Consider the following 23,178-nt stretch of genomic DNA (forward strand, 5'->3'; position numbering starts at 1 on the left):
GTGAGAGAGAGAGAGAGGAGAAGAGAGTGAGAACAGAGAGAGCAGGGGTGAGAGAGAGAGAGAGGAGAAGAGAGTGAGAACAGAGAGCGCAGGGGTGAGAGAGAGTGAGAGAGAGAGAGAGAGAGAGAGGAGAAGAGAGTGAGAGAGAGAGCAGGGGTGAGAGAGAGAGAGAAAGGGAAAAGAAAGCACAGGAGTAGGCGCCAGGGAGTGTGCTTCCTACATTATAGTGACTTCAAAATAAAACTGGCACATTTTAGTGTCTAATTATTTTTAGTGAGTTTGGAGGGTTTTAATTAAAATTTGAGAGTGCTCTTCAAGCTCTCCAAGCTCCAATTTTATCCCACTGTCTTGTGGAACACTTGTCACTGTGGAAAAATGTACAGTAACTGTCATGTGTAATCTCTGTTTCCTAGTACAAAATGTTGGGTGTGTGATCAGCAATAATCAAGCATAGATTGTCAGTAGAGGTTGTAGATGAAGAACCTAGGTATTTTTAACAAGCCATTGTTCTTGGACATATGGAAAATGTATTGCATTAAAAATTTTATTTCTATGATAAAAATACCAGTGGACTTGCTTTAATGATTTTTTAAGCGTTAATAAAGCCATAGGAAGTCTGCATGTATGGGGTAGTAGTCATTTCTTTTCCTCATTAGAATAATTTAAAGAGATTTTATATGTCATGAATCTAATGTGTTTTGATGAATTTAACTTTAAATATCTCTTTGAAATGAAAAGAATAACAATAAGTGTTTACTCACAGGGAAATTTTCTTAAAGTACAATAAAGATTTTATTATCTTTCCACCTCCACCATGCTTTAATTTTCATCATAACTCCTTTATTTACTCTCTTATATCCATTTGAAATATCTTTATTGTGTGCAGAACAGGATTTAAGATTGCTGAAGCTTTGTTTAACTAAGAGTAATTTAAACTTGCTACTAAAATATTTTGTGGACACTAGAGAATAAATATCTCAAATAACTTCATTTCAAATTTCTCTGGTACTGTGAAATTATCAACCAAACATTACCAAGCTGTGATTAGGCATTGCCGACTTACCTCATTTGAAACCTAGGTTTTTTTTCATGGAAAAAACATTGTTTTTTCAAGGAAACCTTAAAACTTATTTTTAAAAATTAGTTTTCAGTTGTATTTTTCCTTAGAAAAAATTTTATTGGAAGAGGAAATATTTATTTGCACTGAGAGGAAAAACTCTTGCAACTGAGAAGTAACCATCTTTTGATTATTTACAAAAACTAGATATGTATTTATATATGTGTTTATGTATATATATATATTTATTCCTTTTCATTGGCTTATGGAAACTTTCTTTTTAATGACAGGAATTCATTTTAGTACTGAAATGATCTGACTTGCATTCATTATGTTTATATCTTCAATTTTATGCTAGAGATGTGCTTTTATAAAATTTCAATTTCCAAAGACCATGTAGTTCCTCTCCTGTCTTTCAGCTGCGGACGGTACTGCAGTACTGTCAGTTAAGGAAAACAAAACTTCTTATCAACCTCATAATGAAATAGACTGTATACTGTTTCATTGTTTTGAAGGTTATGCTACCTCCAAACTGGATCTGTTGTTTTCTAGCCAAATAAGACGACATGTTTATTTCTATAAAGTGACTCAAGAGCCGATGGAAGTGTCTTGTACTCATTGTGAGTGCGAATGCACTCGCTGACTGACATCTTGAGTTGCGTTGCGTTTCAAGTTAGACTCCTCTCTGTGGGGCAGCAGCATCCTCTCCCAAAATGGTTTTTACCCACAATTTGCCTTTTCTGGTCCTTTTCCCTCTCACCTCCCTTGCTGTACATTACCACACAGAGACTGCAGGCTCTAACTGTGGCATGCCCTGAGAGATTTGGCAGGCACATATTTTGGTGGAGAAAAAATCCCCAAGAGTCTTCGAGAAAGACTTCTTCCCAATTTTGACTTCCTGGAACCTTCTAGAGCTGAGATTAAGCATAGACAAAGTGGTATAGAGTGACTTCGGTTGTCCTCTGAATGAAGACAGTGACTATTATGAGGTATTTTCATGGGCTACAAAGATAGACAGGCAAAAGACTGCTTTATTTTCTCTCCTCAATTTCTTCCACTGAAATGGGAACCCTTACAGCTAGATGAGCTCAGCATTATGTTAATGATTCATTTTCTAATATGAATATATTTTGCTTTGAACTTATTAGCCATCTTAATAATGAATGGCTTTTATGTAAAGCTCTATCCACATGGCTTGATTTATGTTTGAAATATGTGTTCTTGTTGTCTATATAGTTCTATTTTTCTCCCATGAAGTTTCGGCATTCTTTTCCTGGAGTGCTGAAAGATTTCAGGCCTATTTATAGAACCAAGAGGCATATTTTAGGCTATCTTATATCCATGTGTGTATCTAATTCTAGTTTATGAACTTACTCTGAATTTGGGATTATTACTAATAAGTTGGGCATTTGTCTTTTGCCATTATTATATATACTTTCATCTTAAATTTTAAACAGACGTTATGCTCTATTGCTTCTATCAGTAATGTAATGTTATAACATGCAAAAGTAGAGAAAAAGTAACCAGATTAGGTACAATACAATTTGTTGTATACATTTCTCTCAGAAATTCAAATCCTATTTATGAAAAAAAGTAATCTCTTACAGACCTGACTTTGAGATTTGCTTCTTCACTCTCAAACTTAGTATTATCTTTTTCATGACTTTAGCAAAGAACCGAGATGCACATAGAACACAGCGTACTCTTCAGTTATGAATTTTACATAAAGTTAAGACGTCACTTTGTCAATTACAACAACCTGAACGTAGGCCCATTGGAAGATCATTCACAATCCAACTTTTAACCACAGTGGTAAATTATTTGTTGGAGTCTAAGAAATGTTTTATAGTAGGAGGAAGAAGAAAGAAGGATGTACAGAAAGAAAGAAGTGTAGACAGGGCCGGAGTACCTTTATTTAATAGAATCAAGCTGTCTCCTATTTAGGGGAGAAAAAATCCAAACAGCGTAAACTCCTGCCATTGGTTGCTAGTATGCTTGCTCTTCGTCAGCCATTTAAAGACACGGCGATCTGGATTCCATCCAGTCCTTGGGTGATTGATCATGTCATGCACACATGTTAATTGTTTTCACCAATACTTTCTAATCATGCAGCATCCTCATTTCTTAGCCAGGGTTCACTGTCTGTTTCTAAAGCTTATCTAGCTTCTAAAACCCTTAAGATCCATCTTGACCTTACTGTCATTCTGAAATATTCAAGAAGGATTAAGACACTGGACAAAAAGAAAAGAGAAAATGCTAAGGAGATACGTACTGATATGGGAGAGAAAAAGCATTTGGAATTGGAGTGACTATTTGAAATATAATTTTAAAAAGAGGTTATCAGGATTCTGACACTTGGAATGTTAAAGTTTAATGGAAGTATGCTTTACACCAGGGATTTAGTATGTAAATCTGCATTCTCTTTTGGAAACATGGTCTATTTGTTTAGATTTCAGGCTCAAAAGATTTGAGCATATAGTCATAGGCAGTATCTATACTTGAGACATCTTAATAGAAAAAAATAACTCATTGAGGAAAATTTCGTAATTGTTAAGATATTCTGAAGTATGGATTTCTGTAACCTTTATGAATACTTATAAAATAAGTAATCACTCTGTATAATCTAGAATATCATTTAGAAAAGCAGTAGAACAAATAATCATATTTAAGAAAGTATTTTCATTAATAAGACTAGGCATCTCTTTTTATTTAAACATTGGCAGCTTTCATTACTAAGGAGCAGTGGATATCTTGGCTCTATCTTTTCTCTGCTTTGCTCTAAATGGGTATTTTGGGAATGTTTTCATATGTTCACTTCCTTTTTAAGGACTAGATGGTTGCAGGTTGTTTGGCTTCTTCTCCCTTGAAGAACTGTCATTTTCCTTGAATAGTACTTAAATTTTGCTGGGCTTAAAAAAATTACCTGGTTTAAAATAAATAACATTTAAACTTTAAAAACTAGGGAAGATAGCTTCATTTTCTGTCCTATCAGTCTAAGAAATTTTTACACCAAGATACAATTATTGAATATTAACTTCTTTTTCCTCCCTGGACAATGATTTAAAGAATTCTCTGGTAAAAGTAAAATTATTTATAATATTTTGAGCTACACATAAATGCTGTCATATCTCTAGAGTTCCTGTGAGTTGGAATTAATTCAATAGCAGTAAGTTTGGCTGGGCGGATTTGCTGTTAAAACACCAAAAAATAATATGGTGCACTTTTAAATGCGTATTTAGATTAAGAATAAGCATATTTTAATATAATTAAAATAATGTATTTGTATTTTAAAAATATATATTTGCATATGTATTTACATATATAATGTACATATATTTTATATCTTAATAGATTCCTCCTGCATGGAAAAACTACTTTCAAAAGATTGGAAGGAAAAAATGGAGAGATTAAATACCAGTGAACTTCTTGGAGAAATTAAAGGTATAATATGAAAAATATCAAATATAGCTATGCAGAGATATTATTTTATATGACAGTATAGTTGCTGCATTTCTGTACTTTAACACTAAATTCCTATCTCCAATACTTGTTTATATGCAAAAGGATAAATTTATAGTGTGTTTTGGAACTTTTATTCTTTCTAATGTTTACAGAACGAGTTTAACCTTTTTCCTATTAATCTTGAAATTTATAATTTACAGGGTAAGCAGCTTTATTAATGTACTTAAGCATAAAAGTATGAAAATAGAAATATATTCTCTTAAAACATAGCAAATTAAAGATAATCTTAGTGCTCCCTGTTCAAAAATCATAACAACTTAATTTATAAATTCAGTTCATTAACTTCAATTTTATCTGATCTGAAGAGGCCAACTGTAGCAGTTAAAAAAAGTCTACAGAATGTTCGTCTGCTAGTAGATAATGAATTATGGGTCTTGCATAGCTAGGTTGAAATTTCAGTTAGGCCACTTACTGCACGAGTAACTTTGGTTATTCATCGAACTTTTCTGCATTTCAGATTTCTTGTCTTTAACAGTACCTATCTCATAAAGTCATAGAAGTAGTTAATACAGGTCAAGCTCTTGAAATATTACATGTCACTTAGGAAAGTACTCATTCATGCAAGTGGTTTTGTTATTATTCGTATGTCCAAAGAAAATGGGTTGATCAATCTCAAACAGATTCCATGAGATCTAGCATTCCATGCCCTTTTAGTGCGATGCAGATAAGTATTTTTAAATTTGAAGATATTTGATTCGTATCGCTATTTTGAAACATGTTAGGAAGTTACATTCGCAACCCATTCCTATTTTGTTATTGTATCAAACAAGAAGTAACACTTCTTGCCTAACCACACTCCCTCGTTGTTTCCTCTGTGGAGACGAAGTACTCTATTCCTGCTTCTTCATACCATGAGCAAAATCCACAATCACTCATCATTCTGATTTGCACCAATCATTTGGGAACTTAATTATAGTAGCTTTCTGAATTTATTGAACAGTTGTGGGTGAATCCTTCTCTTAAACTGTGGCTAGCATCTCATTTAAGATGAAAATGTGTCAGTAACTCTGATGAAAAGAGATGCTGATACGTGGTGGTGATAGCACTCGCTCAGCTGCCAGCTGAAGGGTTGTGGTTCACAAGGCAAGAGCCATTCCATTTGAGAATGGTGCGGCAGTTCCCTAAAGTTTACTTTCCTAAAGATGGACAATTTTGGAAGCCCTAGTAAGCAGTTCTCTGTTCTGAAGGATCTCTATGACTCATAATCGACTGTACATCAATGGGTTTGGTTCATTTGATAAAATGTTATTTTGAATTTAATACAAAAAATTGCACAGTGTTCAGGGATATTATACTTCATGCCAATGAAGAGAAGTTTCTCTTTGCCAATGAATAATTAATAACACATTCCATTAACCAATACAGTGTCCAAATCAAGTGGGAATTGGATATTATTTTGAATTGCACTGCTTCTCTTTTGTACTCATACAGGCGATTTGCTATTTTGGAAAAAAAGAAACTCAACTTATAACTAACGGGTAGAAAGAAAGTCATCACTGACATATTCTCTATCCAGCTGCAATAACATGGTGTGTGCTACTTTGCACGTCATTCTGTGTTTTTTTCCCTTTACAAAGTCACTGGTTTTATAACAGTGGGAACAGACGTGGTTTATGCAAAGGCAAGTTTTTGCCAGCATGAACGATGCGGGGGTGGTGGTGGGGTGTTCTTACTTTTCCCTAGTAATTTAGAAGCTAAGATTTTACTATGTTATGATTCAGCATCAAATTTCTATGCTTTAGACTCTCCTCTTTTCCCATTTCTCATCTTCCTTTAGTTTTAATTTTAATTATGAATTAAAAAGTTTAAAATTCCTTCATCTTAGAACTCAAACTATATAAATCTCAAAATTGAGGCATACAAAATAAGACCTTTCAAAATCTTCAACTCTTTTCCCCGGAGCTTTTATATGCTTTCAGTGTTTCTGTTATTCTGAATTTTATGAGCATAGAAGATAAGATTTGTACTAAATTTACTCCTGTGAGCTATTTTGCATTGTCTTCTTACTCCCTAATATTTATTCAAGAGAAAATATAGCAATAATGTGTTGTAATTTAAAATTTTAAAGTAACATTAAAATAGTTTAATTAATCAACTGCTTAAATTCATCACATATTTTCAGTGTAGATGAGACTAGGCAGTACTAGATCCCTAGATTAGTCATGTTGGTTTGGGAAATTTAAAGTACTTCAAATGCTATCCTCAAAGATACGTGCTATATGGATTATCTGATGGGGCTTTCTATTCCTGTAAAGAATTACAGTCTTGGAAACTCACAGGGTTAGTTCTACTCTGTCCTATAGGGGTGCTCTGAGTCAATGGCAGTGAGTTTGGTATTTAATATTATATTTCATGCATTCTATAATTTTTATTTCACTTTTCTGTCATTCTAAAAACTAAATATTTATTATAAGGAATATAGAAAAAATGCAAAAAAATAATTCTTTAATTTTATTTCTATTTTACTGTGTAGCCTTTAAACTTTTCCTATGGCTATATATGCTAAATGTTTACCCACTACATTAGAACCATCTTTTTTGTCTTTGTTATTGATTGAATTGTGTACCTCCCCAAAATATGTGTTTAAATCCTAACCTCCATGCCTGTGATTTTAACATTATTTTGGAATGCTAATGACATAGGATTAATGTAGAGTGTTTCTGAAATGAGATATAACGGAGATTAAATGAGCAGGCAGAGATGGATGGGGCAAGATAGATATCATAGCATACGGTCATCAAGGAACCAAGGAATAAGGACCATCCCCCAGAACCCAGAAAGAGAGAAAGCCTTAGAGCTGGTGTACGGAATTTGAGCTTCTCGCCTCCTAATCTGTGAGAGAGATGGCTGTTAAAGTCCCCCACCCCCAATTTGTGGTGTTTATGTTATAGCAGCTCTAGATAACTGAGACACTCTTCTTTTGTACTCTTGTTTATTTTCATTAGTGATATATTTAGGGATCTTCTAAAATGCTTTTTTTATTAGAAGAAAATATTGCATAAAAGCAAGTTCTCAAAAGTTTATTTGACAAAATGGATACATAAGCAAATGTGGTGAAGAAAGCTGATGGTGCCCAGCTATCAAAAGATATAGCGTCAGGGTCTTAAGGGCTTGATAAACAAGCGGCCATCTAGCTCAGAATCAATGAAGCACACCAGCCTGTGTGATCATGAGGTGTTGATGGGATCAGGTATCAGGTATCTAAGACCCAGAACAAAACTATACCCAAGATGAGTTGGGGGGTGGGGCATGGAGTGGAGACCCAATGCCCAGCTGTAGACAATTGGACATCCCCTCACAGCACAGAGGGGTCACAGGGAAGAGATAAGCCAGCCAGGGTGCAGTATAGCACCGATGAAGCACACAACTTTCATCTAGTTGTTTGGTGCTTCCTTCCCCCCACTGTCATGACCTCAATTCTACCTTACAAATTGGATTAGACCAGAGCATGCACACTGCTACAGATAAGAGCCTGCAACACAGGAAATCCAGGATAGATAAACCCCTCAGAGCCAACAAGGAGAGTAGAGATACCAGGAGAATTAGGGGAGGATTGGGGGAGAAAGGGGAAATCAATCAGAAAGATCAACCTATAACCCCCTTCCAGGGGGATGAATAACAGAAAAGTGGGTGAGGGGCAACAGAGGATGATGTAAGATATGGAAATAATAATGTATAACTTATCAAGGGTTTGTAAGGGATGGCAGGGTGGGTAGGGAGGAGGAAGAAATGGGAGCTGATATCCAGGGCTCAAGTGGGAAGAGAATGCTTTGAAAATGATGATGGCGGCATATGTGCAAATGTGCTTGACACACTGGATGAATGCATGAATTGTGATGAGTTGTAAGAGCCCCCAATAAAAGTATTAAAAAAAAAAGTTTATGCAGAGCATCTTGAATACAAATAACTTTGTGTTTTTATAAATTCAGCTTTTTAGTTGGTATTTTCTTAAAGGTGTATGCCTAAGAGTAAAATGATAGGGTAAAAAAAATACGCTCTTTACAGAAAAACTTTCAACTTATGTGTTCCATTACTCTTCAGAAAAGTTGTAGTGTTTCATATTGTCACCAGCACTGTCTGAAAGTACTTATTCTCTCATTCCCTCAATAACAAGGATCATTACTTTAAAATTTTTTGCCAGTTTAATAGAAGGAAAACAACATATTGATAATTTATTGTTTTTTGTGCATATAACACATGCATTATGTTTTTGCCAGCTGTATACTTCCCTCAAGGTTATTTTTACAAGCAATACCTTGGAAGGGGAGGGCACACAAGGTTGGCAAAGAACTGTGTAACATAAATTATGATAATTTGATTATTGATGAAAATGAAGAGCTTTACATGGATTTATTTTCTGTTGCATATCTCTTCATTTTGTGGATTGACTCTTTGTACTTGTCTACTGTTTCCTTTGGAGAATTTGAATTGTTCTACTTTTTAAGAACTCTTTATATATATGTATGTGTGTGTGTGTGTATATAAATCTTTTTAAACCTTTATTTGTCATTTCCATTGCATTTTGTCATTTGCTTTCTTTATAGTCCTGTGTGAAATCTCTCCATTTCTTCTTATATAGCTCATCTGTTAGGCATTTGTTTAGCAAGGAGTCCGCCTCCCTGAGATTAGATGAATATCTGTCTGTATTTTTTTCTAATTCTTTGGCTCTATTTTTAACATTCAACTCTTTAATACTTCATGAATATGTTTTGATGTATAAGTAAGAGCTATAATAATTTTTTTCTGAAGTAGTTCACCATTGCTTTCTGTACTATTTATTAAATAATTTACCTTGTCCTCCTTTTATTTGGGATAATATATTTTATTACATGCTGATTAAATGTTGGAACCACTTATCGGATACTGGTTCTATTCCATTGATCTTCTTTCTATCTAAGCCTAGTGCTATACTATTTTAATTACTGTAGCTTTACAAGTTTTTAAAAACTAATTACTTCAAGACCACATCTATATTTTAAACATGTTTTCATATGTCTCTGACATTTATTTAAACTCATTTTATCAAATTAGTTGAGATCTCAATTGGTATTTTTATATTACACTTATATAAAACTATGGTGTGAAATGACATCTTTAGAGTAGTAAGTCTTTTCATTAAAATTCCACTTACTGTTCATTGATGATGATTTGTTAATGAAAGCTTCTGTGTATGTCTTTTGATATTTCCCCATAATATTGAAGATATTGTCTACTCTTAAGAATTGAGATATTTTCCACTTTATTTTATTTTTGCTATAATATTTTGGAATGCTAGTTACTTTTGTGTATTTGTTTGCTTGTGTCATTTTTAATCCTTATTTTTATTTTCATAAGTTTTTGATCAATTTCATCTTGATCAAATTTATTAGCTCTTGTCATCCTTCAGCTGGCATATTCCATTTATTTGTTGTTTGTATTTTTCTGCTTTTCCCCATCTCTTATTACATTGCTTAGAATATCACAAATGATAATAAATGATAGTGTGGCAGCATGTACTTTAGTGTAGTTGTTAATTTATGGAATTGTTTCTAATTTTTTGCCATTAAATATTAAGTTGCTTATATATTTCAGATATTCATGATCAGTTAAAAAACACAATTGTAGTCATAGTTTATTAGGAGCCTTTATGAGAAATTTTATTTTTTGATACATGTTATTGTTAATTTATCAAGTAAACTCTGGTACTCATGGTATATACAGCTACTTCTCATTTATCAACATTCCTGTTATCCAATGTTTCATACTTACAACAATAGTAAAAAAATTATTGTCCAACTCTGTTGTGTTGACATTTGCGTATCTTTGCTGCCCCTCTCTTGTTATTGACATTGTTTGTGGGAAACTGCTGCCCTGCTGGTCTAGTACAGCTGGTTGTTCTCAGAAACATGTTCCTCACAGGCACTCTCGTGCACTCTATAGGCCTGTCTGTTGTTTGGTTGAAAGGTGATCTCCAGGAGTGTGTTCAGTTTTAGGTTTGAAACATATCTATAAGGGCTATAGACTCAAGGGTCCCAGCAGTCTCTATTAGACCAATAAGTCTGGTCCTTTTATGGTTTTGAATTTTGTTTTACAGTTTTCTCTCACCCTGTCCAAGACCTTCTATTGTGGCCTTAACCAGAACAGTCCATAAAGGTAGTCACACACCATCTAGTTCTTCTGGTCTCAGGGTAATGGAAGCTGTGGTCTGTGTGGTCTTATTGTGGACGAATAGTTTCTTCAAGTTTCTGCTTTCCTCCACACTTGTTTGTTCCAGATAGGAAGAGACCAGTAGTTGTATGTTAGCTGGCTGCTTACATGATTTTAAGGCTCCAGTCTACTTAACAAAGTAGAATGTAGAACATTATCTTTATGATCCATTTTAAGACTATTGGTTTAGATGTTCTCTGAGCCTATGATCCTAAGCCTCGTGTGGTGACTCAGTTTCTCCAAGTATTTTTTATAGCTAAGAGGTTTTCATAACTTTTCCCTCACTGTGTGCTCTACGACTGTATACCTTGAAAGATGTGTAGTGAACACAAATGTATAATTATAAATATCCTCTGTGAAAACTATTATTGCCTATGGGTATACCCACCTATTCAATTCATGTATATCTACCTATGTGTCCATATGTAAATTATTTGCTATTACAGGATTGTGAATGTAATGATATTTACTGCTGTTGCTGTTTACTCTTGCATACCTCTCAAGTATTGCTTCATGTTCCCTTGACCTCCTTTTTAGGGCATATCACCTTTTCCACACCCAAGTTAATACACATTTCCTATTTGTTGTTGTTAGGGCACTGGAGATATTTTGAAGATTCAGACGTATTCTTTAATACTGTGTCGTATTGCATAGTGTATATGTAATGTAGTTCATTTACCCATTCATCTGTTGGTGTTTACTTGATAGTTTCTAGCCATTTGCTATTGTAAATTATGCTCTGATGAACATGGATATGCATATAGATTCCTGCCACAGATCTTATTTCTCTAGAATATATTCCTAGTAGTGGGATTGATGGATCATATTTCTAAAGCTTCGAGGATTTACCATGCTGTTTTCCACAGTGTTGGTGCTATTTTACAATCCCACCAGCAGTGTATGAGAGTTCAAATCTCTTTAGACCCTCATCAGCATTTGTTTTCTGTCCTTTTATCATGATTGTAATGGCTGGAGTCAAATGCTATCTCTTTGTTGTTTTGATTTGTGTCTCTGATGACTAATGATTGTGAGTTTTACTGATTGTATTCTTTGGGGAAGTGTCTGCATATGTCTTATTCCCTATTTTTAGATTGGATTGCATCTTTTTGTTGTTGGGGTCTATAGAAGTTTTCTATAACCTTTAGAGAAATTCCCTTGACAGATGCATTCTTGCCAACCCTTGCCCTCTCGCCACCCCAAGTCTGTAGGTTCTATTGCCCTTTGGGAGAAGGCTTTCGAGGCACCTAAGTGTTTCATTCCGAGGTGTCTAGTTTATCTTCTGCAGTGTATGAATTTTAAATTATGTTAGGTTACCCATGCCCCACATAGGGACCCCGGTGAAGTAATGGTTTCACGTTGGGCTGCTAACCATCAGTTCAGTGGTTTAATTCACCAGAACGTCGAGGCTTTCTGCTTTCATAAAGATTTAGAACCTTGGGAACCCACAGGAGCAGTTCAGCTCTGTTCTACAGGGTCGCTATGAGCTGGAATCAACTCGAAGACAGAATTTTTTTTGAGAGAGAGAAGTTCATCCACCATTCCCTCATCTATAAATTGTCATGCTGTCATGCGTTGCATACTGGAGTGAGGCTGAAAACTATGCTACTAGTATTACAAGTACCAGCAGGGCCCCTGATGAAGAGGTTTCAGCTGAGCTTCCAGACTCAGAATAGACTGTTGTTAGGTGCCGCTGAGTCAGTACTGGCTCCTAGAGACCCTGGGAACAACAGAATGGACACTATGCTTTTCCTTGATTGTATGTGGAGCCCATTGTTGCAGCCACCATGTCAATCCCTCTTGTCACAAGTCTTCATCTTTTTTGTTTCCCTTCCACTTTAAGAAGCATGACGTTCTTTTCTAGGGACTGATCTCTCTTCTGATAACATGTCTAAGTATGTGAGATGAAGTCTTACCTCTCTTCTAAGGAACATCCTGGCTGTACTTCTGTGGAAAACAGAGTGGAGGCCATATCTGACCTCCCCTGATTTCTCTATTGCCACAGACAGGGGCTAGACATGCCTCCGTGCTCCACCCTTCTTCACCAATTTTGACACCACCTATTCCTCCCACAACACGACATCTATGCTGAGTGACAATTTATTGCAATGGTCACACAGAACTCACAGATAACACTCACAGTTAAGGAGATAGTTAAGGAAGTTAATCAGTTATCACAGGTCGAGATCAGCAAAGAGCAAACAGTAAGGATCCAATCATTGGTCCACAGCAACACCTCTCCTCAGCCAGCAGTCACGTCTCTCCCTGATCCTCAGCCTCTGAGCCCTGTGGTCTGTTGGCCTTTGCCTCCATGCGTCAGGAATCCAGCCCTTCTGCCATTCTCTCACAGTTCCATAGTCTTAGGTCAGATAAGGAGAAGATGCCCCATAACCTTGGTGCTGCTCTTCGGAGTCCTCATGCCACACCTTCCCCATGCCCAACAGAGGTCTTGGCTGTGCTCTTCCAAGGTCCTGGTCTTGCCCTCTGTGTTCCAGATGGCTCTTGTACACCGAGGAATGGCTTTGCCGGAGGTGTGGTTTTTGTCTTGCAGCGGGCCATACCCTAAAGGAAAAAGAGAAGGTGTCCTTCAAGTAGAGTCTAAAGATGCCCCCAAAGAAACAAAGAATGTAACTTGAGTCATACCCTGTAGTAAAGTCAGATCTTTCTCCCACTCGCATTCTGTCTATGAGTACAGTAGAGAACACCCTCCAAAATGTAGCTACCTCCATGGAGTCCAGAATTATAATACATCACAGAAAGAAGGGCCATATTAATTGATTACAACTCAACTTTTTCCAAGTCAGACCTGTTTGTTCTTCAACACCATACTCCAAAATTCTCCATTTTTCATCTTTCTTTCCTCATTGTCCCATTTTCACATGGGTAAGAGGTGATTGAAAAGAACATGGCCTGGGTCTTCAAGTGTCCTCCGTGCTCTCCAGCACTTTAGACAGGCCTGGTGCAGCAGATTTCCCCATGTAATGCTTCATCTTCTTCATGTGACCCAGCTTCTCTAATTATGTGCTCAGCATACAGATTGAGTACGTATCATGAGAGGAGATAACCGGGATGGACACTTTTCCTGGTCTTAAGCCCTGTTCTTTTTTTTTTTAAACCTTGTTCTTTTCGAATGACTGCCTCTTGGTCAGTACACAATTTTCACATAAGCACAATTAAGTTTTCTAGAGTTCCTATTCTTCTCAGCATTATCCATAGTTTGTTGTTATCCACAAAATCAAATGTTTTTGTATAGTTAGAAAAACACAAGTAAACATCTTCCTGGTATTCTCTGCTTTGAGCCACAATCCATCTGAAGACAGCAATGCTCTCTTAAGAATATTTTTTTATGTAATAAAAATATATACTTATAGCCATGACTGTATATCTAGGGTTAGCTGTATCCGCATCCCATAAGTTTGTGCTTTCAGCATTTTCATCATCATTATTTACGAGTTTCTGTTACTATTTTTGAGCTGATCTGTATTTATAGCTAATCTTTAACTTGCAATCCTCGCTTGGATTCAAATAATGGAATCAAGTTGGAGAAGGAAGGAAGTTCAGTCTTTATCCCTACCCGTGGAAAATCCTCTGTGGTCGGCAGGTGGCAGAAACAGAATTGAAATGTGGGCAGCAGAACAGACATCATTTGTAAAAATAGACCCTCAAGTCCCCGGTCTGCCACAAATCAGGCCTTTTTTGTTGCACACTGCTGTGCAATCTTTGCAGAGCCTCTCAATAGAAAGCTTGACTAACAGTCTGACCTGGTGGAACGAACTCCAAACGCACTGTGAGTTAACACTTTTTTCCATTCAGGACGTGGACACCCACACCGAGGTTTGTCATCCACCTACACTTCATCTGTTTTGAAACAAGCACGCCACTCCTACACCTGAGCTTTTCCCATAGCACTGTCCTTGTAAGCTGTTTCAACATCACAACAGTTTTTGCCGTGTTTTTCCTATTCAGGAAACAAAATTTCACAGCTGCATGCTCTTCTTTTAAATTGGCCACCACAAAAAAAGAAGTTTGAGGAAAACTGCTTTTAAGAAAAAAATTCACTGCGACCAGAGGGAACCTTCCCAGGTGATACATAGGGTGCACTGACTCAGAGCGAGTTGCACGATGCTGGCCTGACAGGGACAATCCGTACTACGAAAGCTCTGCGGAGCAGAGGTTTTTTCCATTTTTTTTTTTGGTGGGAGAGGGGTACCCCCGTGTGTATGTGTGTGTTTGTGTGTATGTAGTTTAATTTTATTTTTTAAGTAAAGCAATGTTTCTAAAATCCCCAGAATACTGCTAAAGCTTGAGAAACACTAAATCAAAGAATATTCACTGGGTCTATATCTGAGTCTTATCTAATATTCTTTAAATGTGAATGTTGTCCTCAACTCATCAGTTTTTCAGTTAGCCTCTTTCTCAGGAGCAACAATAATTGAGGATAAAGCGCTAATTATCATACATTTCATAATAGTAATGTCAAAGCAGTATTAAAATAAAGATAACATTATTATAGTTAATTTTATTAAAAACTTAAATGTAGCCTAAAGAGGTTAGACCGTTGCTTTGATGTGATTTCAACTGAAGGATTGTGTTCCAACCAGAGACCAATATTTTCAGGTGGTCTATTATCAAGTTAAGGAGCCACTGTGGCAGAACTAGCCCCAGGCTAGCAGTTCAAACCCACTAGCTGCTCCATGGGAGAAAGATGAGACTCTGCCTCAGCCAAGATTTACCATCTCAAAAACGCTGTATATGGTTGCTATGAGTTGGAATCAAGTCAATGGCAGTAGATTTAGTTTTGGGGGGCATATGAGTCATAATTGACAAGATGGCACTGAGTTTTATTGTCAAATTGGAATTCATAAAAAGTGGCTAGGTAGCTGCAATCTTGAACACTGTAAATGAGTAATACTTGAGGATCTACGAAGCTTTAATCTCAGATGTTGTAAATAGTTTTGAAGTCTTGTTGGATAAGAGAATAACATTTATTGTGTGTTATTTTAGGGGCTAACATATAGAGAAATTGTTTTCATTATAGGAAAGTACTTAGGAACAATTGTAACTTGGATATTGATACAATTGGATGGTATTAGGGTAGAGTGTTTCAAATATAATAGAGTTTTAGCAAATATCTATTGAATGAATGATGGTGAATTCATTATGATAGGTGAATAGATGAATTTTTGAAATATATAGAAATTTGATTCTGAGACTTTTAAACAAAAACATATAGGGTATTCTTATTCTTGTAGAATGTTATCTATATAACCACCTATAGTTCAACTGTTTCTCAATTTTTCTTAGACTTCATTATATTTTCTTAATCATAGGACTAATTATCATAGTATATCTTGTCAATAAATAATATAGTAGCTTCTATAATATGCTTTAATGTATACCAAGCACAGTAATAAAATATGTACATAATATACAATCCCTCTAGCAATTCCACTGAGGAAAATATTAATATATACATGGGTAAACTGAGACCGAGAGAAGCAAAGTAGCTTGTTTGAGGTCAAAGTTATGTCAGGTAGGACTTGGTACATAGTCTCTGAAGCCTCCATTTGATAAAATACAGAATAAATCTCAAATTCTTCAGTCTTAGCGCACTGCTGTATGAACAAGAGAGAGAGAGAGATTCTTGGCTGCGTGTCTTCCCATAACAGAACCAAAAGAATTCCATTTTTATTCAGTTATATTTAAGTGAGATAGCATAGCAAAATAAGATAACTTGTCTCGCTCTATGCCTGATGAGAAGACGAGGCATGCAGATGTGGTGGAACACAAAGTAAAACAGGAAGTACTGGTAGAGTCCATGATGCATATGTCTATTTGAGTTGTGTCAAGGGAAGGAAGATACCAGGGTAGTTATGGTAATGAGATATTCCTAAATGCAATGCTGACACACTAAATGATGCCTGCAACATCAAGATCCCCTCCTCAGTCTCAATAGATGGGTCTCACCCTCTGTGGGCTATGTAAGAGAATCCCAGCCAGCTTCCTTGTTTTGCACACATGCCCCTCTATGCTGTGGCTGGCATAGCCTCCTTGGTGAGAAGGCGCTTCCCTGGGCAGTGTGCCAGGGAAGCAGTAATGTTGGTTGTTTGAGTTAGCGCAAACTGTGCTCATGTTTGTCAAGCACACAGATGATAAGAGAGACAAAAAAAATAATTATGCGATATGAACTAAATAAGAAAAATAGTATTTTCTTTTCTTGGTCATTTAGGATTCATTATTTCAATATTTACACTTAGGGGTCAAGGTAACATGTGCTTCTAGGTATATCTCTCCTGAAGCTTAGAGAAATGACACATTCCTTCCTTTTAGGAAAAAGAAAAGTGATTAAATAAATATTCCTAAATGCAAAATTCTACAAATTGTTCCCACTGTTTTTCAAAGCCACTGTCAAAACATAATTACTCATTAAATTTATTCTAATACTTCTGAGGGTTTTGGTTCTAGAGCCTAAGTGTTATTGCCACAATTCACCGTTTAAGATGGGAAACATTGTCCCTGTTACTTCATTAGTGCTGTTACTAATGGAAGTAAAATTAGCAACTGTCTTATATAAACATATTATGGTGGTACTTGGCACAAAAACTGTATTAAGATGTGAATTAATTATAATATTGTTACTGTGTGACCCTGAGAGCCTGGCTTAGTTTTTAGTTTTGATTGCAGATATAAATCTTTGGAGGAGAACACAGGAATACAAAAGTCATGCTTTTGATATGGTAGATCTATAAAGATCAAATAGTGTTGGCTATTCTTGAACTGAAGTCGTGCTGCCATTACCTAGGGGTCAGAATGGATCTGACAGCATTCCCACAGAAGTAGTGATCTGCACCACAGGTTGATTATCTTAAATACAAACTCTCTGTATGCATCGTTATAGTAAGGCCCGAAGCTGCATCGACATACACTGTGTATACACTGACTTCTACAGAATGACACTTCAGTGTCTGTGTTTAAAATTTTTTATTATCGCAATCCCAGAACACCTAGATTGATGGTTGTTTTTTTTTTTCAAGAGCTATTGCCTTTGTATTTTGAATATTTGGTTTTTTTTTAGTTCCAGTTTACAAATTCACAGCATTTTCTTCATCTGTGAGAACTTTTAAAAAATCTGGAAATACTTAGAGGTGAATCAGCTTTCATTTTACAATCCCCCTAAAACCAGCAAAGTTCATATACCTCGTGATTCTTGCTGTCTCGTTAGGAAATAGCATTGAAAGAGTAATTTATTAATGTTTAAATTTGATGCATTTAGAAAAACTTAAATGATTATATCTAAGACCAATGCTGTATTATTTAGAGACCAGCTTGTGAAAGATTGAACACAATGATATTATTCTCTCATTTTCCTTTTTGTATGAAATAATGTAGTAAATTGTCACTATTTTCTGGACAAATCTGTGTAATTATACAACTTCAGAATAATATCCAGAATAATTTAATCTTAAAAAAACCCAGAGCCCAGGTTTTTTCAAATTTTGTATCAAATAAATGATAATTTTTTAGGAATATGGAAAATTTTCTTTTTCATATAAAGACCCCAATATCCAGAGAAGAAAAGTGGCTCAAAGTTGAGTAGTGTTTCCCTATTCCAGCTTAAGGTAGAAATTTAGGATTCCACAAAATAGAAGATGTAGCCTGCTTCACATAGTCTTCGGTTGGCTTATGATCAATAATGAGTAAATTTTTCAGAACATTCAGAGTCAGCTTGCTAACAATAAATACACATAACAGATAGTTTCATAACTGTATATGCATCATAACACAGCAACACCCATGGTTTTTAATTATACCACTTTGCATGAATGTACACATTTCAAAGCTCGCCTTTGTACTCTCCATTATAAACATCTTCTTTTGGAGCCTGTGAGATGTTATACCTACAACCAATTAAAACCTTTCCCCCTCCGACTTGGAGTTGGAGACACAAGTCTGCTTAATTAAAACTCAAACAAAAGTTACCGGCACAAATTCCTACTCTGTGATTAAGGTCTAAAGTAGGATGATACATTAGAATCATTGTTAACTGTTGGGATTAAAAGAAATCGATATGTTGGCAAAGAGATCAGTTGGATCTAATTAGTGAAAATCAGTGTTTACATAAAAGAAAATACTGAAACTCAGAAACAAGTTCTAGTTATATACATATGTATATATCAGGCTAAATTTTTTCTTTGCTATTATTATATTGATCACATAATCATACTTTAAAATTTGCTAAGCACCCCAAACTTCTTTTTAATAGTTAATTTTTATAATTAAACCCAGAAAATGAAAATCATATCTAGTTTATGAAAAAAATTTAATTATGAAATATTCTTAAATGTAAAAATAGCCACCAACTGTAAAATATTCCTATTGATCCAGTTTCCAAAAAGGCTGACTTTAGCAGTTGAGAATTTTTGATATATATACACATTTTGATATCATACAATAACCAAGATATTTCACTTCTTTTCTGATTACTGTTTGGAAATAAGCATGACAACCAGCCCGGAGAAGACAAACTATCACTAATTATAGCCTCGATTTTAAGTAAAATGAAGGTTATTAGCAATTTCCTGGAAGCCATGCAGATTGCTTACCAGGAAGTAGTAGCTACCAGGACATCTGTAACCCTCCTGTGTGGAATTAGTGAGAGTACTCTGGAGCTCTAATGATGTGTGTTGGATTTAGGCTGCTGGGGTACCCATTCTCTGCCACAATGTCTACTCTTCTTTCAGTGCAATCCATTTCTGTTTTAGTATTAGTGTGCAAATCCAGAATGTAAAGTGTGGTAATCAGTGGCATTATACATCTATATCTACATACATATATTAATAGATTCCTGTAGCTTGGAGTATAATTAATTGAACAATAAAGGTAATAGGGTACCATTAAAATGTACTTGTACAAATTTCTTGAAAGAAATTTCTCTCATAATTTGAAACACTGATTTCATAAGATTTGGGGTAGTAAGTTTAGACCCATTTTTAGAAGCCTCTTTCTTATCTCAGTAAAGAGATGAATAAAAGTGAGTGTAAGGGACCAGGCCTCCCGCATCAAACATTTAAGTCTTACTATGTGCACTGTGTTGGGAGAAATGGACTAACTGACATGGAGACTTTTAGCATAACTTCGATTACCTGATTGGTTAGCTTAATAAGGGCAACATTCCTGGAACTATTAAAGAGCAAACTGGAGTAGCATTTTTACAGACTCTCATTTGTGTAAAAAATTGAACACACATGAAATCATTTGTGGAATGTTTAATAAATTGTTAAGAGAAGTTGACTATTTGGTGCAACTGATTTATTGTTTTTGAACTGTAGAGTTTGTGCTATGGGATTTACCTTGCATTTACATGGTTCTTTCAATAAAACAGCTTGTACAAAAGACTAAACATAGTCTCTACTAAAAGTACAAGGGGGTCGCTGATTTGTTTGAAAGCAATGAATGTGTTCCTATTTAGCTTTTGAATAATAATAAGAAGAAAAGGATTGGTGAGAAAATACCAGAGTATAGTGTTTGGGATGGCATGGAGCAGGGAATCAACACATGCTACAAGTAGAGGTAGATAATAAAGTTCAGCATGTTTTAGTGCAGATACTCATTAATTGATAGTAGAGCAGTTCTCAAAATTTTGATTTCAGAACCATTATACTCTTAAAATTTATTGAGGATACTCTGTGGTTTTGTTTATGTGGATTTTACCAGTTGCTATTTATTGTATTAGAATTTAAAACAGAATAATCTTAAATAATTTAGTAACTAGTCATAATATTAAATTCATTACTTATTAGTGTAAAAATCTACTTTTGTGAAAAAAAATTACATTTTGCAAATCTCCTTAATGTCTGTCTTAAGAGAATACAGCTGGACTCTCATATCTACTTGTGTATTCACTCTGTTCTGATTTTTGATTGCTGTATATGAAGAAAATCAGACCCCACATTGATATGTAGTTGAAAAAGTGAGGATATTATAGTTTTTTTTTATAATTGTATTTTTCTTTGATATTATACCAAAGCTCATAAATGGTGGTTTCTTAACTATTAATGCAATGTCAGGCTTGCAACCGTAACAACAACTTTTTCATAATGTTATACGTGTATCAAAAGCCATTTGTTGAACTTGAACTTGATCTGTATCTTTTACCCCATGGATGATTTTGCCTCATCATATTTTTTAATCGATTTATTGGGGCTCATACAATTCATCACAATACATAGATCAATTGTGTAAAGCACATCTATACATTTGTTGCCCTCATTATTCCCAAAATTCGCTTTCCTCTTGGGTTCCCGGAATCAGCTCATTTTCCTTTTTTCCCCTCCCCTTCCCTTCCTCCTCCCCTCTCCCTCATGCCTCATCATATATTAATCTTTTAGATTACATGGGTTCCCTGCTCTATACACATCTCTTTTGTTGTCATGTTCTATCTTACAAAATCTAAACTCACTTTCATTTTTATCAACATCAACCTCATCAGAAAAGTCTAAGTATTTTGAAGTTGGTCATACTCATGGTGGTGGATGCAAGTTACCCAAAATTCTAATTTGCCCTTGAAAGTTCACATCATAGCATCTGACAATCAAGGCTATCAGTCGTTTTTGTTGAATTGACAGACTGACTTACCAAATATTCATATCTAGTAATGACAGCTTGTATGTTAATTATTCTTTCAACTAAAAATCGTGTTCTATGGGGGCGTGGGGGGAAACAAAACCAGTTTGTCCTGCAAGTTTCTTGATTCAGCGATTGTACTGGTGCATCAGAAGACTTTCCCATCTCATCACCTGGGGACTTAAAAGTCAGTCTTTAAGAAAATGAATACTTTTGGTTTCATCAAGGACATTCTTGCGTGAACCAAACATCGAACTTCCGGACACTGAGTTGATGCTGACTCAGGGCGCCCCTATAGGGCAGAGTAGACCTGCCCTGGTGAGATTCAGAGACGATAACTCTTTGCAGGGGTAGAAAGCCTCGTCTTCCTCCTTCAGAGCTGGCTGGTAGATTCTAACTACGAACCTTGCAGTTAGCCAGACCCATGCGTAACTACGACACCCCCGAGCTCCTAGTTTAGTGCAAGTGGGTATATATTTTTGTTCATGTGTCTTATCACAAGTGTGTCTTGGTGAAGAATAAAGTTACTGTTAGAAAGATTTGGTTCCATTGCTTTTGATTCTGTTTGTTTGTTTGTTTGTTTGAACTCTTTATTGTGATGTAGGTGAAAGTTTACAGAGCAAATTGATTTTGCCTCCAACAATTCATATACACTTTTGAATCATGACATTGATTCGCGTCTCTACCATGTGAACAACATTCTTTCCACTTTCTCAATGTTTTTGCCATTTCTAATCATTTTATTGGGGGCTCTTATAGCTCTTATCAAAATCCATCCATCCATCCATTGTATCAAGCACATTTGTACATATGTTGCCATCATCATTTTCACAACATTTTCTTTTGACCTGAGCCCTTGGTATCAGCTCATTTCCCCCTCCCTCTCCCACCTTCTCTCCCTCATGAATCCTTCAGGCTAAAGCATCACTGGTTTTACCCACTGTTTTATTTGTTCCATCAGCATAAACGTCAATACTGTACCAGGCAAATAATGTCTTAGTATTATCGTGAAAATAACCCTGGCCTCAGGGATACTTGAGAGGTTCTCTGGGGCCCCCAGGAGGCCAGCCAGGTACCATAATTTGAACACTGCTGGACTGATTACAACCTTATCTAGATTAGCATATAATTATCTTGATAACACATGAATCTGTCAGTAAGAGCTACAAAACAAGTTATTCATGTTTAAAACGCCACAGATTTTATGAAGACCCTGAATCGTAATGCTGGCTTAAAGAAGGTAGTCACCTCCTTTTTGCATGGGAATGCAATGATGACATACTTATGAAGTTGATTAGATGTAGACTTAAATCACAGTGTGTACATCTGTCAATCTACTTAACCTGTTTACTCTCCATTTTATAAACTATAAAGTAGGAAAAATAGTATATGCATTTCAGGGTTATTATGAAGATGAGCTAATGAATTATAAGATATATTCTCAATAAATAGCACTCTAGCTTATCAGTAGAAATAGAAATATGCATATTTGGTTATTGTTACCCATCTGGATCTGGAACTGTTTACCTGTCATCCTAGTGCCATCAAGTTGGTATGGACTCATAGTGGTCATATAGGGTGGGGTAGAATTGTCCCTGTGAGTTTCTAAGATTGTAACTTGTTGGGAGTAGAATGCCTCATCTTTCTTCTGAGGAGTGGCTGGTGGTTTTGAACTCCTGATCGTGTGGTTAGCAGCCTAACACATAATACACTGTGCCACCAGAACTTCTTGTATTGCCTCTCACAGCACACATTATTCCATAGGAAATTATTAGACATATAAAAGACTGAGA

General features: G+C 35.7%; 1 protein-coding gene across 3 annotated transcripts in view; it reads left to right on the forward strand.

The window, feature by feature from the left end:
- Positions 1 to 23,178, forward strand: part of SOX6 (SRY-box transcription factor 6) — a 655,298-nt gene that overhangs the window by 382,449 nt on the left and 249,671 nt on the right. For all 3 annotated transcript variants that reach the window (XM_045290980.1, XM_045290981.1, XM_045290982.1), the window contains exon 4: positions 4,409 to 4,498. In XM_045290980.1, the coding sequence (XP_045146915.1) occupies positions 4,409 to 4,498 (90 nt within the window). The remainder of the gene's footprint in view (positions 1 to 4,408; positions 4,499 to 23,178) is intronic.

Source organism: Echinops telfairi, unplaced genomic scaffold, assembly GCF_000313985.2.
Source record: "Echinops telfairi isolate 266 unplaced genomic scaffold, ASM31398v2 ScPeMD7_60;HRSCAF=208, whole genome shotgun sequence".
Lineage (NCBI taxonomy): Eukaryota > Metazoa > Chordata > Mammalia > Afrosoricida > Tenrecidae > Echinops > Echinops telfairi.